We start from the raw sequence: 25,928 nt of genomic DNA, 5'->3' as shown, positions 1-25,928 counted from the left end.
ACAGCCTAACAGTCGAGAGTGCGCATGCTTAGCTGGTTACAGCGGATTATTTCGCCTTAAACTTTATAATTATTGCATGTGAACTTCCTGAACTGACAGACCCGTCTTCTGTTTTTGAACTTTGGACTCTTACGAAGACTTTCCTTGAAACTGACTCTTAATATCATCAAACTCCGGTTTCGTTCGCCCACAACACATCCGCCACGGGAGAGAAACGGCCCAGAGAGCAAGGCAAGTCCAACACAACCCTCTCATTACATTCCCCCCCGCGGGACATCCTAAAACGCTTAACGTGAAAAAGCTTAACGTAGCTTAATGTTCCAAAACAATGATCAATCATCACCAAACTTCTCATGCACATCTCTACTCATACACACTACGACCACACTAAATATCAAAACAGAAATCCAAATATTATGGATGTAGCCTGCGTTAAGCTTTTTCATTCATATAGGCGTCTATGGGGAGGAAAAAGCTTAACGTAGGTTAATGTCTAAATGAAGCCTAGTAGCCATTTCCACCGCCAGGACATGAAAACACTTCCCTGAGCTAGGACAGGAACATTTTGTGTCATTTGAGGTGTTGTGAACCACATGAACCGATTCATTTGATGGACTTTTGACAACAAATACTCCCGCAGATGAATCCAGGCTCACAAGGCCCATCTCTACCACCGTCTTTGCCAGAGAGTTCTGTGTTAATCGGCTGGCTGACGGTATGTCCATTCTGGATGGTTCCTGTTTGGTTTCAGACCTAACCCTTTCTATTATGCTCTCCAAAGGTATAAACGAGGGCATCTTCACATCTTTTGGAGCAAGAGGCACCCCATGCTTCACTGAGTAATTGCCCAACCTCAATCTGGCTCTTTGAAATTCAAAAAGAAAGTAAAACTGCATGTAGTACAAAGACAGGACCATACAGTCAACAGGAAGTTCCCTCCAGTCATTTTGATCATTTTGTTCATTGCCTCACTTATGTTATTAGTGGGACTCTTGTTTTTGAAAGCTGCAAACTGTCGGGTGTAGAATGAAGCCACATTCTCACTCAAGTCCAAATTTAAATGCTGATCAAAGTAATTTAAAAAACCCTCTGACCACCCAAGCCTAAATTTGGCAATTTAAGCCTCAAATTTTTCTTTGCTGGCCGAATCTATCAGCATGTCTATTTGGTCTTTGAGTACCTTTACATTGTCCCTTGTTCCCCCATGCTTTTTAACCCAATATTCAATGTCCCGCAACACATGATTCCTGCAGTAGACCAAACTGACATTGGGGAATGTCTTTTTCAAAGCTCCAACAATGCCCTTTTCCCTGTCTACTACCAGAGGCACTTTGCTTAGCTTCTTTGAGCCCATCCCAAGTTTTCCTAGGATGTCCTGTAGAAACATTTCATGATGCTGCATGAATTTCCGTTCATGCAGCATAAATCCAACGGGAAACACTGGGTCATTGGTTAAGGCAGTGTTTCTCATTGCCACAACTGAAATGTAAAAGTCACCCATCTGAAAAGTAGTGTCATAACTTATCAGTTGTGGGTAGCTGTGAGAAACTGCCTCCTCCAAGTTGGCCCGTGCCAAATCTAGCATCTCGGGCATACCACCAAAAACCAGCAGGTCTGGAAAACTGGAAATGTGCCACACAAAGCCTGGAAGTTGGTATGCCAATTCGTGGAGACCAAAAAGTTCATCACGACAGATGCGTTGACTATTTCGGTTGCCATACACAGTGTTTTGCACCTGTTTAAGGTTTCGTGGACAATTTACAGGCATGTGTTGCACATTTTCATTGGAAGCTTCAGCTTAGGTTGATTGATAGGGAATTGCCCATGATCTCTCTGAAGGATATTGGTGAATACCTGCTTTTTAGATGGAACGAAAACCCTCTCCGTTTTTGCATTCCCATGCTTCATTGGCGCATACACTGTTTCATCCCCCAGGTAGTGCACTAAATACAAATTTGCTGCCAAATTATCGGGATCCATCAAAGTGTACACATGCTTTTTAAACATTGCTGACCCGTTGTTGTGCTTAAGTGTTCTGATGTGATAGTAGCGCTTCAGTACTTTCCCCCCGTATTTTTTTATATTGTGAAAATTTGACTCCTTTTGCTTCCAAATCATTTGATCAAACCAAAAATCCATGCTAGAGCGTCCTTCTTTTAAACTTTTGTAAAGGTACACATCACCCCCCCTTTGGCTCCAACAGTGGTTCCTGTAAAATGCTGTCTTTAAACTTTTCAGCATCGCTCAGAATGGTCTCTGCCTCTGCCAGGGTAAACTCTGTGTCTTTCTGCATGAAAGACATTTTACACCTTACCGCTGTGACAAGGTAAATGATGAATCAAAATAAAAAATCTACTGTAATTGTAGACTCACAGTGTTTTGTATTTTATGATGTGAAATAATAAAAGAAATATGAATTGAATATAAAGATATGTAATGTGTTTTTATTGTCCAATATGCAAATGTAATGTAATGATGTAAAAGGATGCAATCGACAATGTATGTATACACTGCCTACTACTCAAAATAGCCTTTAAAAAGACTGTTGATGAATAAAATGTTCGATCAAAATAGCCTTTAAAAAGACTGTTGATGAATAAAAAAAAACGTTCGATAGAAGTACGCGGTCACTTCACGCACGATGAAGACAAGCTCCTGCAGTTTGTGAAAGGGACGAATGGGGTAAGTCTGTGCTGCCAGGCTGTCTTAAGTTCTCGCCAATTTCAAATGACAACATTTAATGTCATTGGACCATCAACATGTTTCTAATGTCTGTGGTTGGCCAAAGAACTGACCAATCGCTAAGCAGCGGCCTTTACCGTTGGTCTCTACGCTTTAACCCTTTAACCAGTAAAAGTGATTAGTTTCGTGGTTAGTAGCCTAGGCTAACTTCATAATGCTGTGTTATACCATCATGCATTGCAGTCGCGCTGAAAGAAATGGGGGATTGCGGTGAATGGACGGAGGAAGAAACACATTATAAACAGATATTCAAGTACAATTTAAAAAAAAAGAATAAAAAAAGCTAAAACAGAATTAGACATAAAAATACAAGTATTAAAAAAGTTACAGTTCATGAGAAGTTAGGTGATGATTGATCGTTGTTTTGGAACATTAAGCTGCGTTAAGCTTTTTCTCTATAGTGGGCGCCTATGTAGAGAAAAAAGTTTCATGTTGACTGCGTCCACAAAAATGGGATTTCGGCTTTGATTTTCATAGAGATGGGAGACGGTATGAGTAGAGATGTGCAGGAGAAGTTTGATACTGATTGGTCGCCGTTATCTGACATTAACCTACGTTAAGCTTTTTCCTCCCCATAGACGCCCATGTAAATGAAAAAGCTTAACGCAGGCTACGTCCATAATATTTGGATTTCTGTTTTGATATTTAGTGTGGTCGTAGTGTGTATGAGTAGAGATGTGCATGAGAAGTTTGGTGATGATTGATCATTGTTTTGGAACATTAAGCTACGTTAAGCTTTTTCACGTTAAGCGTTTTAGGATGTTTTAGGAGCTTTTGTTTCTGTGATTTCTGTGTTATGTGATTTGTGTTTCTGTGTTATGTTTAAACTGATATTACAAGCGTTTTCTGATATAACAAGTTGTTTTAGTATAAAAACAGTACATTGTGCCCTTCAGAAAAGGGAAAAGTTGAACATCTCATCTCATCTCATTATCTCTAGCCGCTTTATCCTTCTACAGGGTCGCAGGCAAGCTGGAGCCTATCCCAGCTGACTACGGGCGAAAGGCGGGGTACACCCTGGACAAGTCGCCAGGTCATCACAGGGCTGACACATAGACACAGACAACCATTCACACTCACATTCACACCTACGGTCAATTTAGAGTCACCAGTTAACCTAACCTGCATGTCTTTGGACTGTGGGGGAAACCGGAGCACCCGGAGGAAACCCACGCGGACACGGGGAGAACATGCAAACTCCACACAGAAAGGCCCTCGCCGGCCCCGGGGCTCGAACCCAGGACCTTCTTGCTGTGAGGCGACAGCGCTAACCACTACACCACCGTGCCGCCCGAAAAGTTGAACATTTTATATATAAATAGGTTTAAATATATAACAGAAGGCACAAAAACTATGCATCCAAAATGTCCAATGATGCCCGAGAGGTATATATTTGCATACCAAACACCTAGACTATTACTAGTCGCACCTCTGTTTTTAGCAAGTTTGCCCAATGTTAAATTCTAAGGCCAAATTTGACTTTCTTACATTCTACAGCCATCATGGTTTTAAATAGGTTGTTTGCAGTACCAGAAAGTTTGCTAGAACTCAGTTTTGTGATGTCACAAACTTGTACAATTTGATGTACAAAAAAGTACAATTTGATTCTGACACTGATTGATCATTTTGTATAATAGCAGGTCCAAAAGTCTAAAGATGTTTTTGATTGTTCTTTGTATTCATATTAAACATACAAGTTCACAACATAGTGTTCCTAATAAAGTTAAGGTTCAAGATTTGTAGTTGTTATGTTTATAGTTCCTTTAAGCGTCCGAGCACTCCATATTTTATCCATGGGCTCCGAATCCTGCATTCCACAAGCTTCACTGGTTTTCTTAGGCCTGGTTCTGGATGGTTGAGTCACAGAATGACACTTCCCCACGATGTGCCACTGTTTGTCCCACACCTAAAATTTATTAAAAAAAAACAAAAAACAACCTACCTACCCGGTATTTTGTGTGATAAAAATAAAATAAAAAGACCTACCTACCTACCCTATTTTTTTTCAAGATGTAATAGGAAACAAAACAATTATTTTTTCTTGGCCTTAGGGTGAAATGCAGATGACAAATTTGAAGTGTAACTTCATAGTCATGGTAGGCTCCTTTTAAATCGTTTGGTAAATAATTTATTAAACCTCAGCAGGCAATGTAAATGAACAACTGAATCTTTTCATATCAAGTCAATAGAATTTTTATTCAAAGCTGAACATTGGGAACATTGAGTTAAATACAGAGGTAGGCAGGGAACCAATCAGCTACAACAAGCAACAGTAAATTGTAAATCAGACTAAACTTCCTCAAAGATGTTTGAGGCTTTATGCATTTTTTTTTTGTTTTTTCCTTTTTGTTATTATTGTGTTTATTCTTATGAGTAATGCAAATTATACATGTCTATACCGGTTATTATTTTAATGGAAAGAAAAGAAAAGACCAAAAAAAGTCCTCCTTTGTGGGGCAGTGAAGGTGGGCAAAGAAATGGCTTTACTTCTCATGGTTTTCCTACCTCATAGAAATTTCCAAAGACTTTCATAATCATGTTTTTTGTGGTCAATTTTCCGGGCTCTTGCTTTTGGATCATTAGCGTCATTTTCATCTGGTGTGTTGGCCCTCCATTGACACTGTTCAGACCAGAGGTGTATGTCAAGTCTTGGCTTCAACACCATTGTGGACTGGGGGAATGCCAGAGTCATCCGCACAGAAGATAATAAACATCAGTGCTGGATCAGGGAGGCCATAGAGATCCGTAAGCGAAGTCCGAGTCATGATTATGAAAGTCTTTGGAAATTTCTATGAGGTTTGTTTATCTGACATGTTTCGACGTACGACTGTCGTCTTCCTCAGAGTGTCACCGGATGTTATTGGTGACGCATCTTTTATCAGCTGATGTTTCTGAACTGATGTTTCTCAGACTTCGCTTACGGATCTCTATGGCCTCCGTGATCCAGCGCTGATGTTTGTTATCTTCTGTGCGGATGACTCTGGCATTCCCCCAGTCCATAATATGATTTTCCCTTTTCCAGTGATCTGTTATGGCTGACTTATAATTTTCCTGTTGTGCCTTTTCTTTTATTGTTCGGGTTTGTCTTGTAGCTGTCTCCTTTTCGCACTCTTTCTAATGTTCATTTTTTTTTGTGTTGAAACTCCTTCCTGTCTCCCCAATGTAAGTTTTATTGCATAATTGGCATGGAATCTCATATATGGTGTTGCATCTGTTGTCTGGATGTATTCTGTCTTTGGGATGAACCAGGATCTGACGGAGTGTTGTGTGTGCGGTTTGACAGGTGTGTTAATGTTGTGTTTCCTCATTGCTCTTTGAATGCGTTCCGTTATTCCTCTGATGTATGGTAATGTAACTACTCCCCTGTGTTCTTGTTTGTTGGTTTGTTTTTTCTCTTTCTTCTGTGTTTTATTGTTTTTGACCTGTTCCGCCCCTTTGGATATTGCCCACTGTGGATATTGACACGCCTTCAGTGCGTGTTGTATATGTTGTTCTTCCTGTTCTTTGTCCTGTGCATCTGTGATTATTGCTGCGCGTTCATGTAATGTTCTAACTACAGATATTTTGTGCATTATGGGGTGTTCGGAAGTCCAGTTTAAATATTAGTCGGTGTGTGTGGGTTTCCTGTGTACTTTTATTTTGATGTCCCCCTCTTCTGTGTGATGTATTTTTAAGTCCAAAAATGCTATTGACTGCTCCGTTTCCTCTTCATGTGTGAATTTTATATTACCGGTATTGTCTATAGTATTGAGATGGTCGGCAAGTTGTTGAGTGTGTCCCCTCTTTACTTTTTCCAGTATGTTATCCACACAGCGTTTCCAGAGTGTTGGTCTGTATTCCGCTGGTATTGTAGCGAGTGCTTTCTGCTCCAGATCTTCCATGAAAAAGCCGCACATGATGGCTGATAGTGGGTCTCCCATGGCAAAACCTTCCTTTTGTCTGTAAATTGTGTTCCTGAACTGAAAGTATGTGGATGTGGCGATGAATTGAAGGAGCTGAGTGATGTCTTGTACAGTGAGGTTTGTGCGTTTCTTGAGCGTCCTATCTGTTTTTAATTTTTCTTGTACTACCTGTATGGTGGCTTCCGTGGGTGTTCTGGTGAAAAGAGATATGACATCGTGTGAAATGAAAACTTCGTCTTGTTGCATTTTTATGTTTTTTAGTTCTTCTGCCAGATGTTTTGAGTTTTTGCAGTGTTGGTCTGTGAGTCCTAGTAATGGTTTAATTATTTCGGTGAGTGCTTTTGATAAGTTGTATGTCACTGAACCAATGCTATCTACTATGGGGCGTAATGGTGTTCCTGGTTTGTGTATTTTTGGTGTACCGTAAATCCTGGGGATGACATTGGCTGTGGGCAGGGGCGCTGCCAGGGGGGAAAGGTTAGAACAATTCTAGGGGCCCAGCACTGCCATGGGGCCCTTTAAGGGGCTGATAATATGCTTTTAATGATTTTAATAAGACTTTTGAAATAACAACAATGCAATATTCCATCTGGTAAAATGAGCTAATTGAACAAGGTTGTCTATTTCTTGAGTTCTTCAACATATTGTCATTTAACCCTCCCCCTTTTGCGAAATGGTACGGTCCAGTTCTGGTAGAAGCGCGATGCGTTAAATCTGTGTGCTGATCAGTGCAACGCTACTTGCTGCTGTGTCGCGGTGCAGCAGCCAGCAGTGGCGTGCGTACAGTCTATGATCGCTAAATATGAAGAGTGGCTGTCAAAAACGTAAAGAAAGGCAGCTGAAAGCTGAGAGGGACCGGAGAGGCAGGCAACTGGTCACTCAGTTTTTCCCAAAGAAAGGTAGCTATCGCTCACATGTGTGTTCAAAATATTAGCGAATGGTAAATGAACAGTATGAACGTGGTTGGATTAGCCTATCAAGAGAACACTTTTACAGTTTGTACAGTGACTTTTTTTCCATTTTAATAACTGAACTGACTTGTGTGATAAACAAGATGAAATATTAGGTTATGCTGGTGCTAATAACTAGTGCTAATAACCAGTTTCATAACTAATGGGGTGCCCTAAATATGCACAGATTCAGCCTCAGGGGGACCTCCGCCCTACCAAACCACTGAACCCCCCTTTGGAGAAGGAGGTAAGCAGCAATACAACCCATAAATGCTTTAGGATTGAAGTTTTTAATGAGCGAGCGCCATATACAGTTTGCTAGATTAAAGTGTTGCTAATAACGGACACCAGTCAAGTGTTTGACATGGTTAGGTGTGTGGAATGTTCACACGTTCTAAACCATTGGTTTCAAATTAATTTTAACCATTGGTTTTAAACCATTGGCTTTCAAATTAATCCATAAAATGTAATAACAAAGTCACAAACTCAAGGTCCATGGGCTATCAAAAGTCAAATAATGACAATACTGCAATTGGGAAGAGGGTGGGCAAAGTTGGGGTGCCCAAAATTCTAACCTTTCATGGGGCCCAAAATTTCTGGCGGCGCCCCTGGCTGTGGGTACTAAATGATTATATGCCTGTTTATCTATTTTATTTTCATCGAGTAGCGGTTTGAGTAATGCTTTAAGTTTCTTTTTCTTGTCTTCTGTTGGGTCTTTTCTTAATATCTTGAAGGCATTGTCACTGAGTAATTCCATCATTTTGTGTTCATCTTCATCGGTGTCCATGATAACTACTGTTCTGCCTTTATCTGCTGGGAGGATTGTGATGTCTTTATTTTTTGCTAATGTTCTCATGGCTTTGGCTTCCTGTTTGGTGATGTTACTGGGTGGTGGTTTGGCCGTTTTCAATATACCAGCTATTGTGTTTCTTAGTGCTGCTTTTTGTGCCTGATCCTGTATTTTCTCACATGCTAATTCAGTTGCCAGAATGAATTCATCATGTGGTATATTGTGCGGTGTGACAGCATAGTTGAGTCCTTTTCCTAGTATACTGCGTTCTGCTTGTGAGAGTTTGTACCTTGATATGTTGTGGATCCATTTTTCGTTGATGTGTGCGTGCTCTGGTTCTGCCTTTTTCTGTGCAATGAGTTTGTCCAGTTTTCGGATTTGTCGGGTTTTTGTCTTGGTAAATTCCTGCTCGTGTATGTCTGCCAAGTGTCTGTGTATTGCTATTTCCATTTCCTTGTTCTGGGGAAACCGGCGTTTGAAAGTTTCCATCTCCCTGTGTAGTTCGCTGTTGATATCATTGAGTTTGTCAGTTGTGCACCGTATCCGTTCTTTTACCAGAGTCATCCGCACTTTCCTGATCATCTTCTCCGCGTTTCTGGTTGGAATCGGGTTCTTGATGTTCAGGCTGGCCGGTACGACGACTTCATCCCGGCAGCGCAGATCGAATCTCAGGTGGTTCCTGTAGCGTGCCTGTTTTCGCGTCAATCTTTCAAGGCGGCGAAACTCCTTGATGCTTTTATCTCCATAACTTATTCTTAATCTTTCGATTACGTTCATTATGTCTTATATTGAATATTGTTAGTTTTTTCTTTTTTATCAGACATCTAATTTTTTAGGTTTGTTTACCTGACATGTTTCAACGTACGACTGTCGTCTTCCTCAGAGTGTCACCGGATGTTATTGGTGACGCATCTTTTATCAGCTGATGTTTCCGAAGGCGTGGCCTTCCTGTCTGGATTGACAATCCAGACAGGAAGGCCACGCCTTCGGAAACATCAGCTGATAAAAGATGCGTTTGAAAATTTAATTATATTTTGATACTATTTTAATCATTTGACGTTGACAAAATAATGTGTGTTTTGTTTGTGTTCTCCTGTTAAACTTGAAAGCTTTAAGATTTAAGTTTTAGGATTTTTTATTGATTTGGAGTTCACGGTCAGATATAGGATTTTAATTTAAAATGCCTGTTCTGTATTTATCTGAAACAGTTGTATAGTGTTACATGTAGTGTTCAATTTTGACAGAAAATAAATATTTAATTAAAAATTAACCTTCTGATATCTTCAAATCTCAATTAAGAGTAACAGGGAACATTTTAAAATTCACAAAATAGTCATATTAGTTTTATATTGTGATGTATCAATAGCAACTGATTTAAAAAAAAAAAAATCATGATATGACTTTTTCCCATATCGCCCAGCCCTATATCAACATACTGATAGCGATCAGTTAAATAAGAGCTGAGCCAGGAGAGGGCCGTTCCCTTCACTCCCACAATATTTTCTAGTCTATCCAGAAGAATGGAATGATCAATGGTATCAAATGCTGCACTAAGGTCAAGCAACACAAGCAGCGAGACACAGCCCTGATCAGACGCCAACAGTAGGTCATTTACTACTTTAACCAGAGCTGTCTCTGTGCTATGATGAGGTCTAAATCCTGACGTATACATTTCATGGATGTTATTCCTATGTAAATATGAGCATAACTGCTGTGCCACAGCTTTTTCAAGGATCTTGGAGATAAAGGGGAGGTTTGATATTGGCCGATAATTGGACAGCTGACAGGGATCAAGGTCAGGTTTTTTAATCAGGGGTTTGATAACTGCTAGTTTAAAGGATTTGGGTACATAGCCAATCATAAGAGAAGAATTTATTATTTTTAGAAGCGGTTCAATTACTTCAGGTATTATCTGTTTGAATAGACGTGTAGGTAAGGGATCTAGTACGCAAGTTGAGGCTTTTGATGCCGAGATTAATGAAAGTAATTCAGTTTCTCTAAGGGGAGTAAAACATTCTAATTGCTGATCTGATACAGTTATATTGTTAACTACAGGGTCACTTACATTGTCTGACCTTAAATTAGTAGTTAGAATTTTTTGTTGGATATTCTCAGTTTTGTCATTAAAAAAATTCATGAAGTCGTTGCTACTCCATACTGCAGGTGTGCATGTGTCTATAGTGGACTTATTCCTGGTTAATTTTGCTACAGTATTAAATAGGAATCTAGGATTATTTTTGTTATCTTCTATTAGGGAGGAGAGATATGTTGATCTCGCAGCACTAAGAGCTTTTCTATACTTCAGGAAGCTCTCCTTCCACGCTAATTTGAACGCTACCAATTTTGTTTGACGCCATTTATGTTCCAGTTTTCGAGTGGTCTGTTTTAATGTGCGAGTGTCATCATTATACCAGGGTGCTAATTTTTTGTCTCTGACCATTTTCCTTTTTAGAGGAGCTACATTATCTAAAGTATGGCGGAATGTTGACTCTAAGCATTCAGTTGCCTGATCAAGTTCTGCAGGGGCTGACAGTGACCCAATCAAAGTTGATAACTCTGGGAGATCATTTATAAAGATCATTGTCTAAAGCTACATACAACAACTCTCTGCAGATAAGACAGTGTTATTTACAGATGGTTCAAAAACCCTGAGTCTGGACGCACTGGTGCTGCAGTAAATATCCCACAGTATGGCACAGCGATAAAAAGGAGAAGAGACCATCTTTCAGTGTACACAGTAGAGCTTGTGGCCATAATGCTCGGATTACTGTGGGTTGAGGAAAACAACCAGAACAATACACTAATAGCAACAGAGGTTATCAGCACTCATGAGCATCAGGTCAGGGAAGTCATGGCGGGTTTAACTGTAGGTTTCATTTGGGTTCCTGCTCATGTAGGGGTGGAAGGAAACGAGGGCGTGGACATATTGGCAAAACAGTCAGTGAAATCACAACCAGTCCATCTGCAGATTCCATGATGTAAAGCTGAGGCGAAACCCATCGTTAAAAGTCAAAGAACAGAAAAAGTATGGCAGGAGAACTGGGACACCAGAGATGCAGGAAGACCTCTCTACAATGTACAAAAGCGTGTGGGTGCTGGGAGGAAGGTGGGGAGAAACAGAAGAGAGGAAACCGTCATCACCCGTCTAAGAATAGGCCGTACAGCACTCGCGCTTTTTACCTGATTAAATCAGTTCACTTTATTTATTAATTAAATAAACAAAGGTGTTTTGTAACGATACAAAATCATTGTAGCGCGAGCTGGCAGAAATACAGCGCCTCTACTGGACGAACATGAAACAAAGCACAATAAACATTTGGTCTTGGTATGTAGTGAAAGTTCATTATGTCTAATTATTATAACTATTTTTTAAATTCGTTTCTTAAGACACGTATTTTTTAGGATGTTACCTTGTTTGTTGACAGTTTCGGCGAACACTTCCGCCTTCTTCAGAAACAGTCACCAGATGTCGAGTGGTGACGTGCCTTATCAGCTGATGTACTCTATGGAGGCGTGAACGTCCCGCCCAATTTGACAGGTAGTCCACGCCTCCTGCTGTCAGGTCGCTCCTCCAGGACGGCGCTCCAGGTGTGTGACAGCGCGTACGCTCCCTCATCCCGGTTCATCATCCTCTGCACCCGCTTGCGTATCTCCACTGCCTCCAAAATCCACCGCTGGTATCTATTCTCTTCAGCGCGAATGACTCTGGCCTCTTCCCAATTCATTATGTGATTTTGTCGTTTGCAGTGGTCTGAAATGGCTGATTTTAAGTTTTCTTGGTGTGCTTTTTTTTCGGATCTTGAGTCTTCTTGTTGTTTCTTTTTCACATTCTATTTGGTGTTCTTTCCTGCGAGTGTGGAAGCATCTGCCCGTTTCACCAATATAGACTTTATTGCATGAACGGCAAGGGATTTCATAGATGACGTTGCATTTATTGTCCAGTTGTATTTTATCTTTGGGGTGAACTAGCAGCTGTTGGAGGTTCTTGTATGGTTTGACCGGGGTGTTGATGTGGTATTTCCTCATGGATCGTTGGATGCGTTCTGTGACTCCTTTTATGTATGGTAGTGTGACAAAGCCCCGGTTTGTTTTTTCTGTGTTTTTTCTTGTTTGTTTGTTTTTTTCCTTTGTTTGCGTCTGTAATTTTCCTTTTCGAATTGCCCACGGTGGATATTGGCAGTTTTTTAATGCCTGTTGGATGTGTTGTTCCTCCTCCTGTCTGTCTTTCTCCTCCGTGATGCTCTGTGTTCGGTCGTATAGTGTTCTGATTACTGACATTTTATGTGCGATGGGATGTTCAGATGTCCAGAGAAGATATTGGTCGGTGTGTGTAGGTTTTCTGTATGTTGTAATTCTGATATTACCTTCTTCTGTGTGGTGTATTTTTAGGTCCAGAAACGCTATTGTCTTGTCCGTTTCCTCTTCGTGTGTGAATTTGATGTTGCCTGTCTTGTCTATGGAGTTTAGATGATCCGTGAGTTGTTGTGTGTGTGGCCTGTTTTGGTTATTTCAAGAATGTCATCAACGTATCGTTTCCAGAAAATGGGTTTGCAGTCATCCGGTGCTGTTTCTATGGCTCGGGTTTCCAGATCCTCCATAAAAAAGTTGCATAGAGTGGCAGATAGCGGGTCCCCCATTGCAAATCCCTCTTTTTGTCTGTAGATTGTGCCTCTGAATTGGAAATATGTGGAAGTGGAAATGAAATGTAATAGTTTTGTTATGTCCTGTGCTGTAAGTTTTGTGCGTTTTTTCAGGGTTCTGTCTGCTTTTAGCCGGTTTTCTACTATGTTAAGTGTATTTGTGACCGGTGTTTTTGTAAAGAGGGATATGACGTCATGTGATACAAAGATTTCATCCTTTTTTATCTTGATTTCCTTTAGTTCTTTCGCCAGTTGTTTTGAGTTTTTGCAGTGGTATTCCGTGAGTCCGAGGAGTGGTTTGATTATGTCTGCCAGTGTCTTGGAAAGGTTGTAGGTAACTGATCCTATGCTGTCTACTATGGGTCTTAGTGGTGCTCCGGGTTTATGAATTTTCGGTGTGCCGTATATCCGGGGGGTGATGTCTGCTGTGGGGATGAGGTGGTTGTATGTTTGTTTATTGATTTTGTTGTCGTCCAGTAACGGTTTGAGTAATAGTTTGTCTTTTTTCTTTTCCTCTGTCGGGTCTTTTTTGAGTATTTCATATGTGTTTGGGTCCGTGAGCATTTCATTCATTTGTTTTTCATATTGATTAGTGTCCATGATAAGAAGGCAGAAGTGTTCGGCGAAACGGTCAACAAACGAGGTAACATCCTAAAAAACACATGTCTTAAGAAACGAACTTAAAGAATAGGAATAATTTGGTCTTGGTATTTGCACAGATCGACATTCCTTTTATCCGTAAAGCTGGAACATCCTCGGAGGAAAACACACGAAGTGCTCTTTTAGGTCGAACTGAGCTGAACAGCCACTTCAAGACTGAAGCAAAATCTTCTTAGAAAAAAGTAACAGCGCTGATTTCAGCAGGTTCGTTCACATGTAGCCTGTTGTCTGTGGGTCTGCTTCTGTACTTCAGGGCAGAAATTGGCTTGAGTGTTTTGAAGCTTGGTGGGGAATGGGGTCCGGGCCCGGGCCGTTTCTCGCTGCTGAAGAGACCAGGGGCTCCGTCAGGTTTTCCTGGGGCAGGGTTTTATTTATTTATTTATTTATTTTTAAGGGAGATTGGTATCGATAGATAGGTTGGGGAGGTTATAGCTAACTGTACATATTATCACCCACACACATTCAGAGGGTATAACATCTTTATTAATGATTTTTGCACTGCGCTGTTAAATTTATGTACTACAGTTTGTCTTATTGCTTCTTTATTATTATTATTATTATTATTATTATTATTATTATTATCACCATCCATCATTTCTCAGGAAACCGAGGCATGTGTCAATTGACTTAAGTATCTCTAGTAAACTTTATCAGTTTAATAGAAATGTGTGATTTCTGACTCCCATCTCTCTCCTTTCGGACCACAAAGACACTCTGAGCTCCATTATTATATGACAACATCCACAATCCCAGAGGACGTCCCATCTCACAAGACCATGATCATATGTCTTCCAAGTTTCTCTCTCAAACACTAACACCATTTTCTCCAACACGTCCAGGCTCCGTGGACTGCAGCAGCTCATGTGTAGGATCTGGACAGCACGTTTAGATTGACATTTAATATTGCGAGGCAAAACAAAGCGATTTTATCCCTCTCTGTGACTGTCATACCAAAGGCTGGCTGCTTCTGCGTCGGCTACATGGAGCATTAAAACATGGGATTAAATGATGTCAGGACAGCTGTTGGTGTCTATATGAACACAGATTGTTGTCGACCTGCTCAGTAAACTCCGTCGGGGTAAACAGACCCCCGCTGTAGATATTCACCGGGACTTTTGAGCTCGCCTGGCTCACTAATCATACAGACCCGACACTGTAAATCCAACAGAACCAGCTACACGGAGCGGATTCTGTGCAGCAACAGTTTGACAGGTTACTCTGTTGATAGTCTGAACACACCCACGTGTACACACGCCCACGTACACACACTCACGCTCGATGACTTACCATCTGTTTACATCTTCAAAAACCCAACAATAATGGATTGTTTTTTGAAGTCGTCTTCCAGTCAGTTCTGAATGTTCTTCTGTTGGCGGTTACCAACAGTTTGATTGTGCAGCGCTCCGTTATGTCCCCCCTCCCCCCGTCTTTGGACGCTGCAAGTCAAGTTTCGATCTGTTCCAGTTGTTTTCTATCACTCTCTCACTTTTTTTGAGGGTGAGAATGCCCAGGGTTAGACTCAGAATGCCCAGGGATATAGCCCTGAGCGATAGGGCCTAACGACACCACTACTCCTCAGGTTCCCCTGCTGAAGGTGCTGGGTTCAGTTCCCTCTGTGGCACAGCAGAAACCAGGGCTGAGGTTTCATTCACAATAAACTTCATCCTGCACATTTTACTTTAGGGGAAGCAGATGGAGGGTTTTTGTGACTTTTCTTTAATTATTTGTCAGTAGATCCATCAATAAATCCATAAATGTATCATCCAATAAATCTTTCAATTTATTACAAAGCTTATTTCAGTTCATATTTCATAATTCAACACATTTAATAAAGGATTTTTCTGAAAAGGTTTATTGAAGGATAAATTGAAAAGGAGTCTGAAGGAGGGTTTGAAAGGTTCAGGGGTTTGGGCTTCAGCTCAGACGAGTTGCCTGGCCAATCAAGCCCAGTAATATCACAGTCAGCAAACCATTTGGTACAAGTTTTGGCACCGTGGGCAGGTGCTGAGTCCTGCTGGAAAAGGAAATCAGCATCTCCATAAAGCTCGTCAGCAGACGGAAGCATGAAGAGCTGTAAAATCTCCTGGGAGACGCTGCGTTGACTTTGGACTTGAATGAAGATTACTGCTAGAACGTGTATCTCCCTGTGTTCTATATTTCTATATTCTATAATCTCCACTCATCTCCCACTGCTCAGGAATTATGAGAGAAAAGGAATTATGATAATCTGTGAACTGAAAGCAGAATAATTCTTTCTTTTGCAGTTGATGGAGACAGAAATGAGTTAGCTGGTGTTTTAATGTGAATGATGTGTAACTGTGTGTGTGTTCTGTGTTTCTGCAGCCATGTGGAGCCACGCCCTTCTGTTCACGCTGCAGGTTCTCACCGGTACGTTTTTCTTTCTCTGTAGTACCACGTACACGTTTTCTGCACAGAATCCGGACTCTGACAGTCTGTATTAACCCTCCAACCATCACTGTGCTTTCACACACACACACACACACACACACACACACACACACACACACACACACACACACACACACACACACACACACATATCTATCTGCTGATTTACACTTCTGTCATTGTCTTTACGCTAATTAAGTTTCTGTTGTTTCTTTATTGATGTTTCCTGTGACATGCTGTTGGTGTGTGTTAGCAGAACCGAACCGCTGGTTTGGGTTAATAGACGATATTTAAAGGATGGGTTTTTAGTTAATGCTTTCTTTTTCTTGTTTCTCTTTTCAGTTCCTCCCTCTGTGTTCAGTCAGCGTTCTGTAACGGCTGAACTTCATCAGGCCGCTACTCTCCACTGCGACTGGAAATGTTCTGGTTTGGTTAAATGGACCCGGTTTCATCTACCAGATCATGTTCTGGCTCAGTGTGATCAGACATCCTGCAGGTCCGAGAAGGGATTTAATATCTCCCATGATCAGTACCTGGAGGGGAAACCATATCTCACCATCGCTGCGGCTGATTACACTACGAGAGGGATATACACCTGTCAGTGTGAGGCTTCAGAGGTCTGTGACGTGCGTCTCTTCATTAAGGGTAAGTGTCCTTCTTTCACGCCTCAGACTTCTTCCAGTTGGTCCTAAAGGTGCATCAGCGCCTCGTGTCATTCTGTTAGAAGGGCTGGAACAGAACGCTGGTTGTGTGTCTAACTGTGTCTGTGTTCCTTGTTGTTCCCAGCCAGCACTGACCCGGACACATTAAGAAGGCATTTGTGTGAAAAACAGAACTTGTTGCTAAACTGCACTGGGCAGTCAGAATAGTAGTGAATCTAAAAACAATTAGGATCTCGTGAAAAAGTTCTCCCTTTTTTCATAATTTAATTAAAAATATCGAACTTTCATATATTCTATGTTCATTACATGTAAAGTGAAATATTTCAAGCCTTTTTGTTGTAATTTTGATGATTATAGCTTATAGCTCATGGAAATCAGAAATCCAGTCTCTCAGATTATTAGAATATTTCCTAAGATCAGTCAAAACAGGATTTACAATCCAGAAATGTCCCACTTCTGAAAAGTCTGTTCATTTATACACTCAGTACTCGGTTGAGGCTCCTTTACCATGAATTACTGCTTCGAAGGGGCGTGGCATGGAGGCGATCAGCCTGTGGCGCTGCTGAGGTGTTACTGAAGCCCAGGCTGCTTTGATGGCGGCCTTCAGCTCGTCTGTATTTTTGGGTCGGGTGTTTCTCATCTTCCTCTTGACAGTCGCCCATAGATTATCTCTGGGGTTCAGCTCGGGTGAGTCGGCTGGCCAATCAAGCGCAGTAATATCAACAAACCATTTGGTAGAAGTTTTGTCACTGTGGGAAGGTGCTGAGTCTTGCAGGAAAAGGAAATCAGCATCTCCATAAAGCATGTCAGCAGATGGAAGCATGAAGTGCTCTAGAATCTCCTGGTAGATGCTGCGTTGACTTTGGACTTGATAAAACCCAGTGGACCAACACCAGCAGATGACATGGCACCCCAAATCATCACAGACTGTGGAAACTTCACACTGGACTTCAAACCCCTTGGATTCTGTGCCTCTCCACTCTTCCTCCAGTTCAGTCTCTGGTTCAGGAGGGGCTTGATATGAGGAATGGGACAGATGCATCCCCTTTCCTGAAGACGTCTGTGCGTGGTGGCTCTTGATACACTGACACCAGCCTCAGTCCACTCCTTGTGAAGCTCTCCTGAGTTCTTGAATTGACTTTTCTTGATGATCCTCTCGAGGCTTTGCTCATCCCTGTTGCTTGTGCACCTTTTCCAGCCAGCCTTTTCAGCAATGACCTTCTGTGGCTTACTCTCCTTATGGAGGGAGTCGCTGACTGTCTTCTGGACAACTGTCGAGTCAGCAGTCTTCTCCATGGTTGGGGTTGTGTGGACTGAACTGAACCGAGAGATACACAGCATTTATACTGTTTTACTCAAAATTAAATGGTCTAATATTTGGAGACTTTTTTTGCACTGTAGGCCATAATTATCAAAATTAAGAGAAAAATGCCTGAAGTATTTTAGTTTACATGTAATTAGTCTAGAAAACAGTGACATTTTTAATTTCTTAAATAACTGATGGAAATAATTGAACTTTTTCACGATATTGTAATTGTTTGAGATGCATGAGTATTCCTAATATAATAAAAATAGTTGTAGCTTAATTTTCAGTGTCTAAAAGTAACACGCACAGTATTAATAATGAAGAGAGCGCCCCCTGGCTGGCCGTCCTGTGGTTCAGTACCAGTGTCGAGTTGTGTTCCTGATCATCACTCAGTGTTGTCGTGTTCTCTGTAGCAGCAGAACCCCGAGTGTGTTCTTGTCTAATCGTTGTAAAGGAATATTTCTCTTTAGCTGTGTTCCGTTGTGTTGTGCTGATGCTGTGGTGCTGTTGCGTGTGGTTTTGTGTTTATAGTTTTATTTCTGTAGTGTTCTACACCACTGGCCCGGTGTAATGTGGGCATGAACCTCAACTCCACACGCTTTCTGCTCATATTTCTAATTTCCTCCTTTCCTCTCCTTAGCTGTGGAGGTGACCCGTGTGGTTACCCCAGGTGAGCCCATCGACGTGCTCTTACCCCTCAGTGACATGGTGGAGGTGCGTTTTAGTGCGAGCGACGCTCTACACCCATCACCCCTGCAGATCTGCACCGTGGACAACGAGAGGATGGAGTGCAGTCCAGAGTACAGAGAGAGAGTGTCTCGCATCAACACGCTCCAGATTAAAGATGGGAATGCGTCCGACAGCGGGAACTACACAGTCCGGGACAGCGGGACCGATGAGACCATCGCCATCGTACAGGTCCATGTGAGAGGTGAGAGAGTAAATCAGCACTCGCGCTATAGAACTGTAAATAAATGTGATGTTTGGGAAACAGTTGTACTGAATAATGAATTCGATCCGGAGTCCAGCTTTAAACAGAAACAGACTGGGATTAAAACTGTACGAGCCGAGACACTGCGCGCAGGGGTTAAATTGGGCCGGGGCTGTCCGGGGCTGAGCCCCGGCACATAAGCTTGGAGCGGATGGCATATGATCACGCACACATCAAAAGCAACAAACCCTTTTCACGATTTTCAGTTCTGAATAATTAAATATTGTTTTATTAATCAATAAACCCATGACTTTTATGAGATAGATCATAGTTTTCCTGATAACAAGACGACCTGTCAAAGCTATTTAGAACAGAACTTGCGATCAGAGATTCTGGTTTCTGGAACACTGCGTGGGTTGCCAATTCCGCTTTTTATAAGCGACTTTGGGGTTTCTTTTTTTGTGAGCTCGCTTTAAAAAAAAATCAGAAGTCGTGGTTTGCGGGTTTTTGGGCTTGTGTTTCAGCGTTGTTACTTGTTTATAATTTTCTCCGTACACCGTCTCCCCTTTTACCTGCGTACGATCCTAATCCATCAGAGGTGCTTGAACGAACTGTCTGTGCATTTGGCGAGTTCAATTTCCATAGTCCCCAGTTATCGACAGAAATTAGCCAGGGGGAAGGGGGAGATGTCAGTTAAAGTCAGCTAGTGAACATAATCATTATCATATTTTTTATTATTAAAAACAAAATATCAAATAATACTGAAGAGGGGAAAAAATAATACTGATCTAAATATGTTGTGTTTTTATTTTTAGACAGTATGTGTTTAGCAAAATTTTTTCCCCTCTTCAGTATTATTTGATATTTTGTTTTTAATAATAAAAAATATGATAATGATTATGTTCACTGTATTGTTAATATTATTAGTGTTTTATTATTTATTGTTAATATTTAATTTAATGTTAATTTATTATTATTTATTGTTAATATTATTAGTGTATTATTAGTGTAATTATTATTGTTATTATTATGTATTCAATTATTTATTTGGCATGTGGTGCTTTTTGTATTGTCTAGAACATACATAAGATGAGCATATTATAGCAGCAAAATAGAAGCACAGTCATTTGAATGCAGCAAAACTTTTGCTGCATTCAAATGATTGTGCTTCTATTTTGCTGCTATAATATGCCCATCTTATGTATGTTCTAGACCCTGGGTGCCCACTACGTCGATCACGATCGACCGGTCGATCTCGAAGGCAGGGATAGTAGATCTCATGATTGATATGTAAATATTAATATATTTGTTATGAAATTTAAAAAAAAAAAACGTCGTGGTCATTTTTACATGTAAACAAATTCGCTTTTTCCCTGAAGCGAAATGTCAGCCAAGCGCTGCGTCAAAAAAAATGTTACATTAGGTTACCATGACAACCAGTAAAATGAAACTGCTGGTTTCAAAGATGCAGCGCCGTGATTTAGGAAACTTCCGAAACCTCGCCTCGGAGCTGGAGATGCAAGGGAGGGCGTTTGCGCAACTTAACAGTGCGCGCTACGCTGAGCAGATTGAAATTCTCCAGTCAGAGTTTGAGAAGCGATTTCAAGACTTTGCTTTGCTCGAGCCACTAGCTACATTCATGTGCCACCCATTCGGGGAAGATACTGAGGTGGATTCCCTCACCTCAAAAGTTGCGGCACTGTTTCAGCTGAACACGTCTGCCGTGCAAGACGAGATGCTGCAGTCTGACATCAAGTTGAAGTCCAGGGCGCATGGGCCGTTTTGGAATTTACTCACGGAGGCGAAGTACCCGAACATGCGGCAGTGTGCCACCTCCTTAACCGCATTGTTCGGCTCCACTTATTTGTGCGAGTCGGCCTTTTCGCATATGAAGATCATTAAGTCCAAATACCGCTCCAGTATGTCCGACGATCATCTCGAGGCCTGCTTGAGGCTCGCTACCAGCAGCTACTGTCCGGACTATGCAGCCCTCTCTGACTCCCTCCAGTGCCGATCATCATCGGATTAAGATCTGATTTAGGGCCTACATCAGTATGCTATGTATTAATGTTGTGCTGTTGCTAAGTTCCACGGTTAAAAAAAAAAATAAAAAAAATATAAAAGAAGGAAAAATGTCTTTATATAAAATTGTTGTAAATGTCAAATCTCTGTCTAGCAGGCTATACAAAAGTCAATTGATGTGAACAAAAATGTTTTGGGGTTTACAATGCCTGTCTGGATGCATTTAACTTTTTTTTCTAAACATAGCCCTTTTTTTTTTTTTTTACAGTGGGCTTGTTTCATGTTTACTTATTAGTAGTTTGTGGTTTATAAAAGTTAACAGTGATTTGAACAAAAATACGTTTAGGAGTACAAAGCTTATGCATTTAACATAATTTGAATGTAAATTTCAGTCACCTTTTTGTATGCATGTTTGCATATTATTAAACAAATTGCATATGAATGTTTATAAATCAAAACAAGTGTCATTATTGTTGTTATTATTATTATTATTAGTAGTAGTAGTAGTAGCAGTACTAGTAGTCATAGTAGGCCTAGTAGTGGTAACAACCTAGTCCGAGTAGATCATATTAACATGGTCTTTTTAAAAGTAGCTCGCGAATCAAAATATTGTGGGCACCCCTGTTCTAGACAATACAAAAAGCACCACATGCCAAATAAATAATTGAATACATAACAATAATAATAAATGCTTCCAATGTTATAGTGTTGTTTGTATTTGGTTGCATTCACTGCATGAATATATTTGATTGACAATTTGACTGACAGTGTTTTGGCATATTTAACATTTATCCTCCAAAACAAATCAACTGTTTTGGTTTAAGATTGTGCAAGCCTTCAAATTTTCTCACTGAACATTTCTCCTTCACATTTTTCACCTGTAGGCATGTGACAAGATTTAACATGATATTGCTCAACCTACCTCTGTAAAGTCAGCTAACAACTTATTAAAATGCACCAGAATTCAGCAAATAACATGTATGATAATAAAAAACTTCTGGGGGAGGACCCCCAGACCCCCCACTAATCATTTCCTTCAAACCAATGTACAACAACCTGTACAATCTGTTACATTGGCCAACCAATCTACATTCAAACTGCCATAATGTGTAGGGGGGCACTACAAGACACACATAGGCCTACAACACACAGATAAGGTGTATATCTCTGTGCAATATGATATGGTTATCAAATTAGAGGGTTATTTTCCAAAAAGTATATTGGGGCAGGGCGGCGGGGGCAGGGGCGGGTACGAGGCAGAGCCCCTCCACATAACCAATCCCAATTTAACCCCTGACTGCGTGTGTGTGTGTGTGTGTGTGTGTGTGTGTGTGTGTGTGAGTGTGAGATTGGCACGCATTACCCACCAAATGCAGGTGAATTTACTCAACCTACCAGCCACGATGGTGGATAAATAAACGTAGCATAAGGAAGAAATAATGCAGTTGTAACTGAGGTGTTTGACGTTCCACAGCACAGACTGAATCACGAGTCTGCTTGTTCCACTCGGACACTAATGAGAAGATTTGTGTCCTCGTTAAAGACAGTTAAAGACCGTCTCCTCTTTAAAGTGTCCAAGTGAAACAAGACTCGGCTTTAATGTGGCAGCTTGAGTGTAAAATGCTCACGACTGACTGACCGTTAAAGAGAATTAGCTGAGGTCGAGCAGTCTGGGCTCCCACTGCAGCAAAGTGTTCCAAACCTCCCAGGAGACGCAGGCCAAAGAAGGGAAGGTCAAACAATATTTATTTAATGAGAAGTGGAGAAAAGACGACAACAACAGGGAGTCCTGTGAATGGTTCATGATTTTAATCTGCCCAGCTCCTCAAACACAACTTCCATCAGCTCAAACAGGAACGGGGCGGGTGGGTAAAAACCCCATCTGAGTGTGTGGTAGATCTCAGACTCGAGCAGCCACAGTGGCAGGAGAGTAATAAAGTTAATTTCCAACCCTGACACGCTCGCTGTCACAGGTACGACTTTATCTGCGTCTGGGTTTTACCTCTGCAGAATGTGTTAGCTGTTGATGTAAAGTTGAGATCCTGGTTAATGGTGTTCTGAATGTTCATGTTCTCTTCACCACTACAGCGAAGAAGACGGATGATGAAACCTCGCCTCCAGTGAAAGGTGCGTGTTCATCACAAGCTGTTTAGATTCCCTGATGGATAGGTGAGCTCGAGTTAATGACCTTGTGATTGGACTTGTTTGTGAGAGGTGTGTGTTCTGTGTTCAGGTGAACATGTGTACAGCAGCTGGACTGTCGGACTCGTGTTCTGTGTGGGTTTGGTGACTGGCGTTCTCCTGCGTCAGTTTGTCTGGCCGTGGATACTTACAGGCTGGAGTCGTGTCAAGAAACAAGGGGCAAAGAGTCCAGAGTGTGACCACCGTCCTCTGGGGAAGGACCACAACCGTCCTCTGGGGAAGGACCCCGATCCTCCTGAAACCACCTCGCTGAAGTCTGTATGAAGTCTCTAAAGGAAAGGGGTGCGCGTGTGTGTGTGTGTGTGTGTTAAACCTTTTGCAGCAGTGTGTCGGAGTCGTGAACATATGCACAAGTGTTGACTCATTGCACACTGAACCCACCACGGGAAGTGCTGACTAGAGGGTCAGTGGGAAGATCAGAGGAGGAGCCGATCCTGTGGGTTTCTGAAATGTGGCTTTATTTTAAGATGAGGCCGGAGTCACTCACAATCATGACACTGAATTACACGAGTAACCCTGGTTTTGTATCAAGGAAAAGTAGCACAAAACACTTCAGATTGTATAAAACCCCGGGAGGAGGCTCCTCACCTGGCAGCATGCATTAATCATCCAGGAAACATGAGAAGGTTCACATCCCTTCACTCACAGGGTTGGTGTGGTTGAGTTTGAGAGCCGGTTCCGTTTGCTCTTTGAATGTCCTGATGTTTTCTCTGAATCACTCGACTCCGTTTTCTTTTTTCGTGCCTTGAATTTCCAGTTCTGACCTCACGCCATAGAAATGCTCTGAATCCAGAATTAATAAGCAACTTCAGCCCCAGCCTACTGAGTGTTAGATTTAAAGCTGCAGTAAGTAACCTGTGTAAAGTGTCATTTTTCTCATATTTGCTTAAACGGTCACTGTTCTGAAGAACAGGACAGGAGCGAGATAATCTGTGGGGGAAAAACTCCACCTCATGTGCCTAATGCCACCATGCCTGAACGAAACAACCAATCAGAACAAAGAGGAGTGTCTGATGGTGTCAGTCGCTGCTCATGAACCGTCTGGAAGTTGAACTCCTCCTTCAGGTTTTCAGAAATGCTTATTAAAGGCCTCTACTCTGATTTATTTCCCCTTCATTTCACTTTGGTTTATTTTTAGAACTTCAGGAAGAGTAGGGGGCATCGTACCGTATCTCCTGCTGCTGATTTGACCAACTTCCAGAATTTTCTCGGGTCATTTGGATTTTGATCTATTAAATTAAAGTGATGCTCACTTTTTGTGCTTTTTATCAGCCGAGTGCATCTGTTTCTTAATACCCGATAATCTACCCAGTGTTTAGCTTCATTAGTTCTCTTAGCTTTGCTCCACGCATTCTCCTGCTGTCTGATAGCAGATGCTCTGAACCATGGGTTATCTTTACCGCTAACTCTAAACCTTCTCTTTGGTACATGCGTATTAATTAGGGACAGGAACGAGGTTTTCAAAAATTCCATCCCAACTCAACATCCCCCATCTCGCAGACAAAGTTTAAGTCACTATGGAATACATCATGCAGGAAAGCCTGCTCATTAAAACATTTGTAGTTCCTGTTAAAAATAAATCAAGGTTTAGTTTGGGGAACTTTTACGGCTTCTAACACAGGCAACTGTACAACGATCACTGACCTCGTTCGAGAATATTCCAACAGCAGAATATTTATGTGGAGCTTTTGTGAGAGTGACGTCGAGTAAGGTAGACTTGTCCAAGCGTTTCGGATTTAATCGTGTGGGAGAATGTAGGAGTTGCATCAGATATCGAGTGTCACAAATGTCCTTAAGTGCTCTTGAGGAGGTGGATAATCAGTCCCAGTTTAAGTCTCCCAGTATAACTACTGTAACCGTGAGCAACTGAAACAAACCGAGACAAACACGTCTCTGTCCCCCACTGCAACTCTCACCCCGGCAGGCCCTCAGTCACACAGCCGAGACCTCGCTGTAATCCAACGGGATGGGGCAAAAGGCTCGACCTCCGAATACAGCATGCAAACAGATGTTGGGGAAGTGTGTGTGTGTGTGTGTGTGTGTACACTGCTTTTAAAACTGTGTGCGCGCGCAAACAGACCAGAGCAGCTTCTAATGAATGGACCTCAACCACAACACTCTCACTTAAGACAAAGAAGAAACCTTTATTTGTCACATGCACACTTCAAGCACAGTGAGACTCATCCTCTGCATTTAACCCATCTGAAGCAGTGAACACACACACACACACCCAGAGCAGCGGGCAGCCGCACTACAGCACCCGGGGAGCAGTCAGGGGTTCAGTACCTCGCTTAAGGGCACCTCAGCCCAAGGCCGCCCCACGTTAACCTAACTGCATGTCTTTGGAGGAAACCGGAGCACCCGGAGGAAACCCACGCAGACACGGGGAGAACATGCAAACTCCACACAGAAAGGCCCTTGCCGGCCACGGGGCTCAAACCCAGAACCTTCTTGCTGTGAGGCGACAGCGCTAACCACTACACCACCGAGCCACTTAGCAACACTGATGGCTAGAAACTGGTACAAAGCTATACTCATGTCCACTTTATTAGGAACACCTCATTCGTGCAGTTATCCAGTCAACCAACCACGTAGATCCAGCTCAGGAGCTTCAGTTAATGTTCACCTCAAACATCAGAATGATGAAACTTTAACCATGACATGGTTGTCGGTACCAGATGGACTGGTTTGAGTTTTTTCAGAAACTGCTGA

The 25,928-nt window shown here is 41.7% G+C and overlaps 1 protein-coding gene across 1 annotated transcript; it reads left to right on the top strand.

Moving 5' to 3' along the window:
- Positions 1-25,570, top strand: LOC132872693 (uncharacterized). Its single transcript, XM_060907680.1, has 6 exons — positions 1-231; positions 16,028-16,072; positions 16,436-16,738; positions 18,702-18,992; positions 23,103-23,141; positions 23,248-25,570. Exons 2-6 carry the CDS (start codon positions 16,030-16,032, stop codon positions 23,478-23,480), a joined length of 909 nt encoding a protein of 302 aa, XP_060763663.1. The 5' UTR covers positions 1-231; positions 16,028-16,029; the 3' UTR covers positions 23,481-25,570.
- Positions 25,571-25,928: the final 358 nt, after the last annotated feature.

Source organism: Neoarius graeffei, chromosome 24 (assembly GCF_027579695.1).
Source record: "Neoarius graeffei isolate fNeoGra1 chromosome 24, fNeoGra1.pri, whole genome shotgun sequence".
Taxonomy (NCBI): domain Eukaryota; kingdom Metazoa; phylum Chordata; class Actinopteri; order Siluriformes; family Ariidae; genus Neoarius; species Neoarius graeffei.
This window is presented reverse-complemented; position numbering and strand designations above follow the sequence as displayed.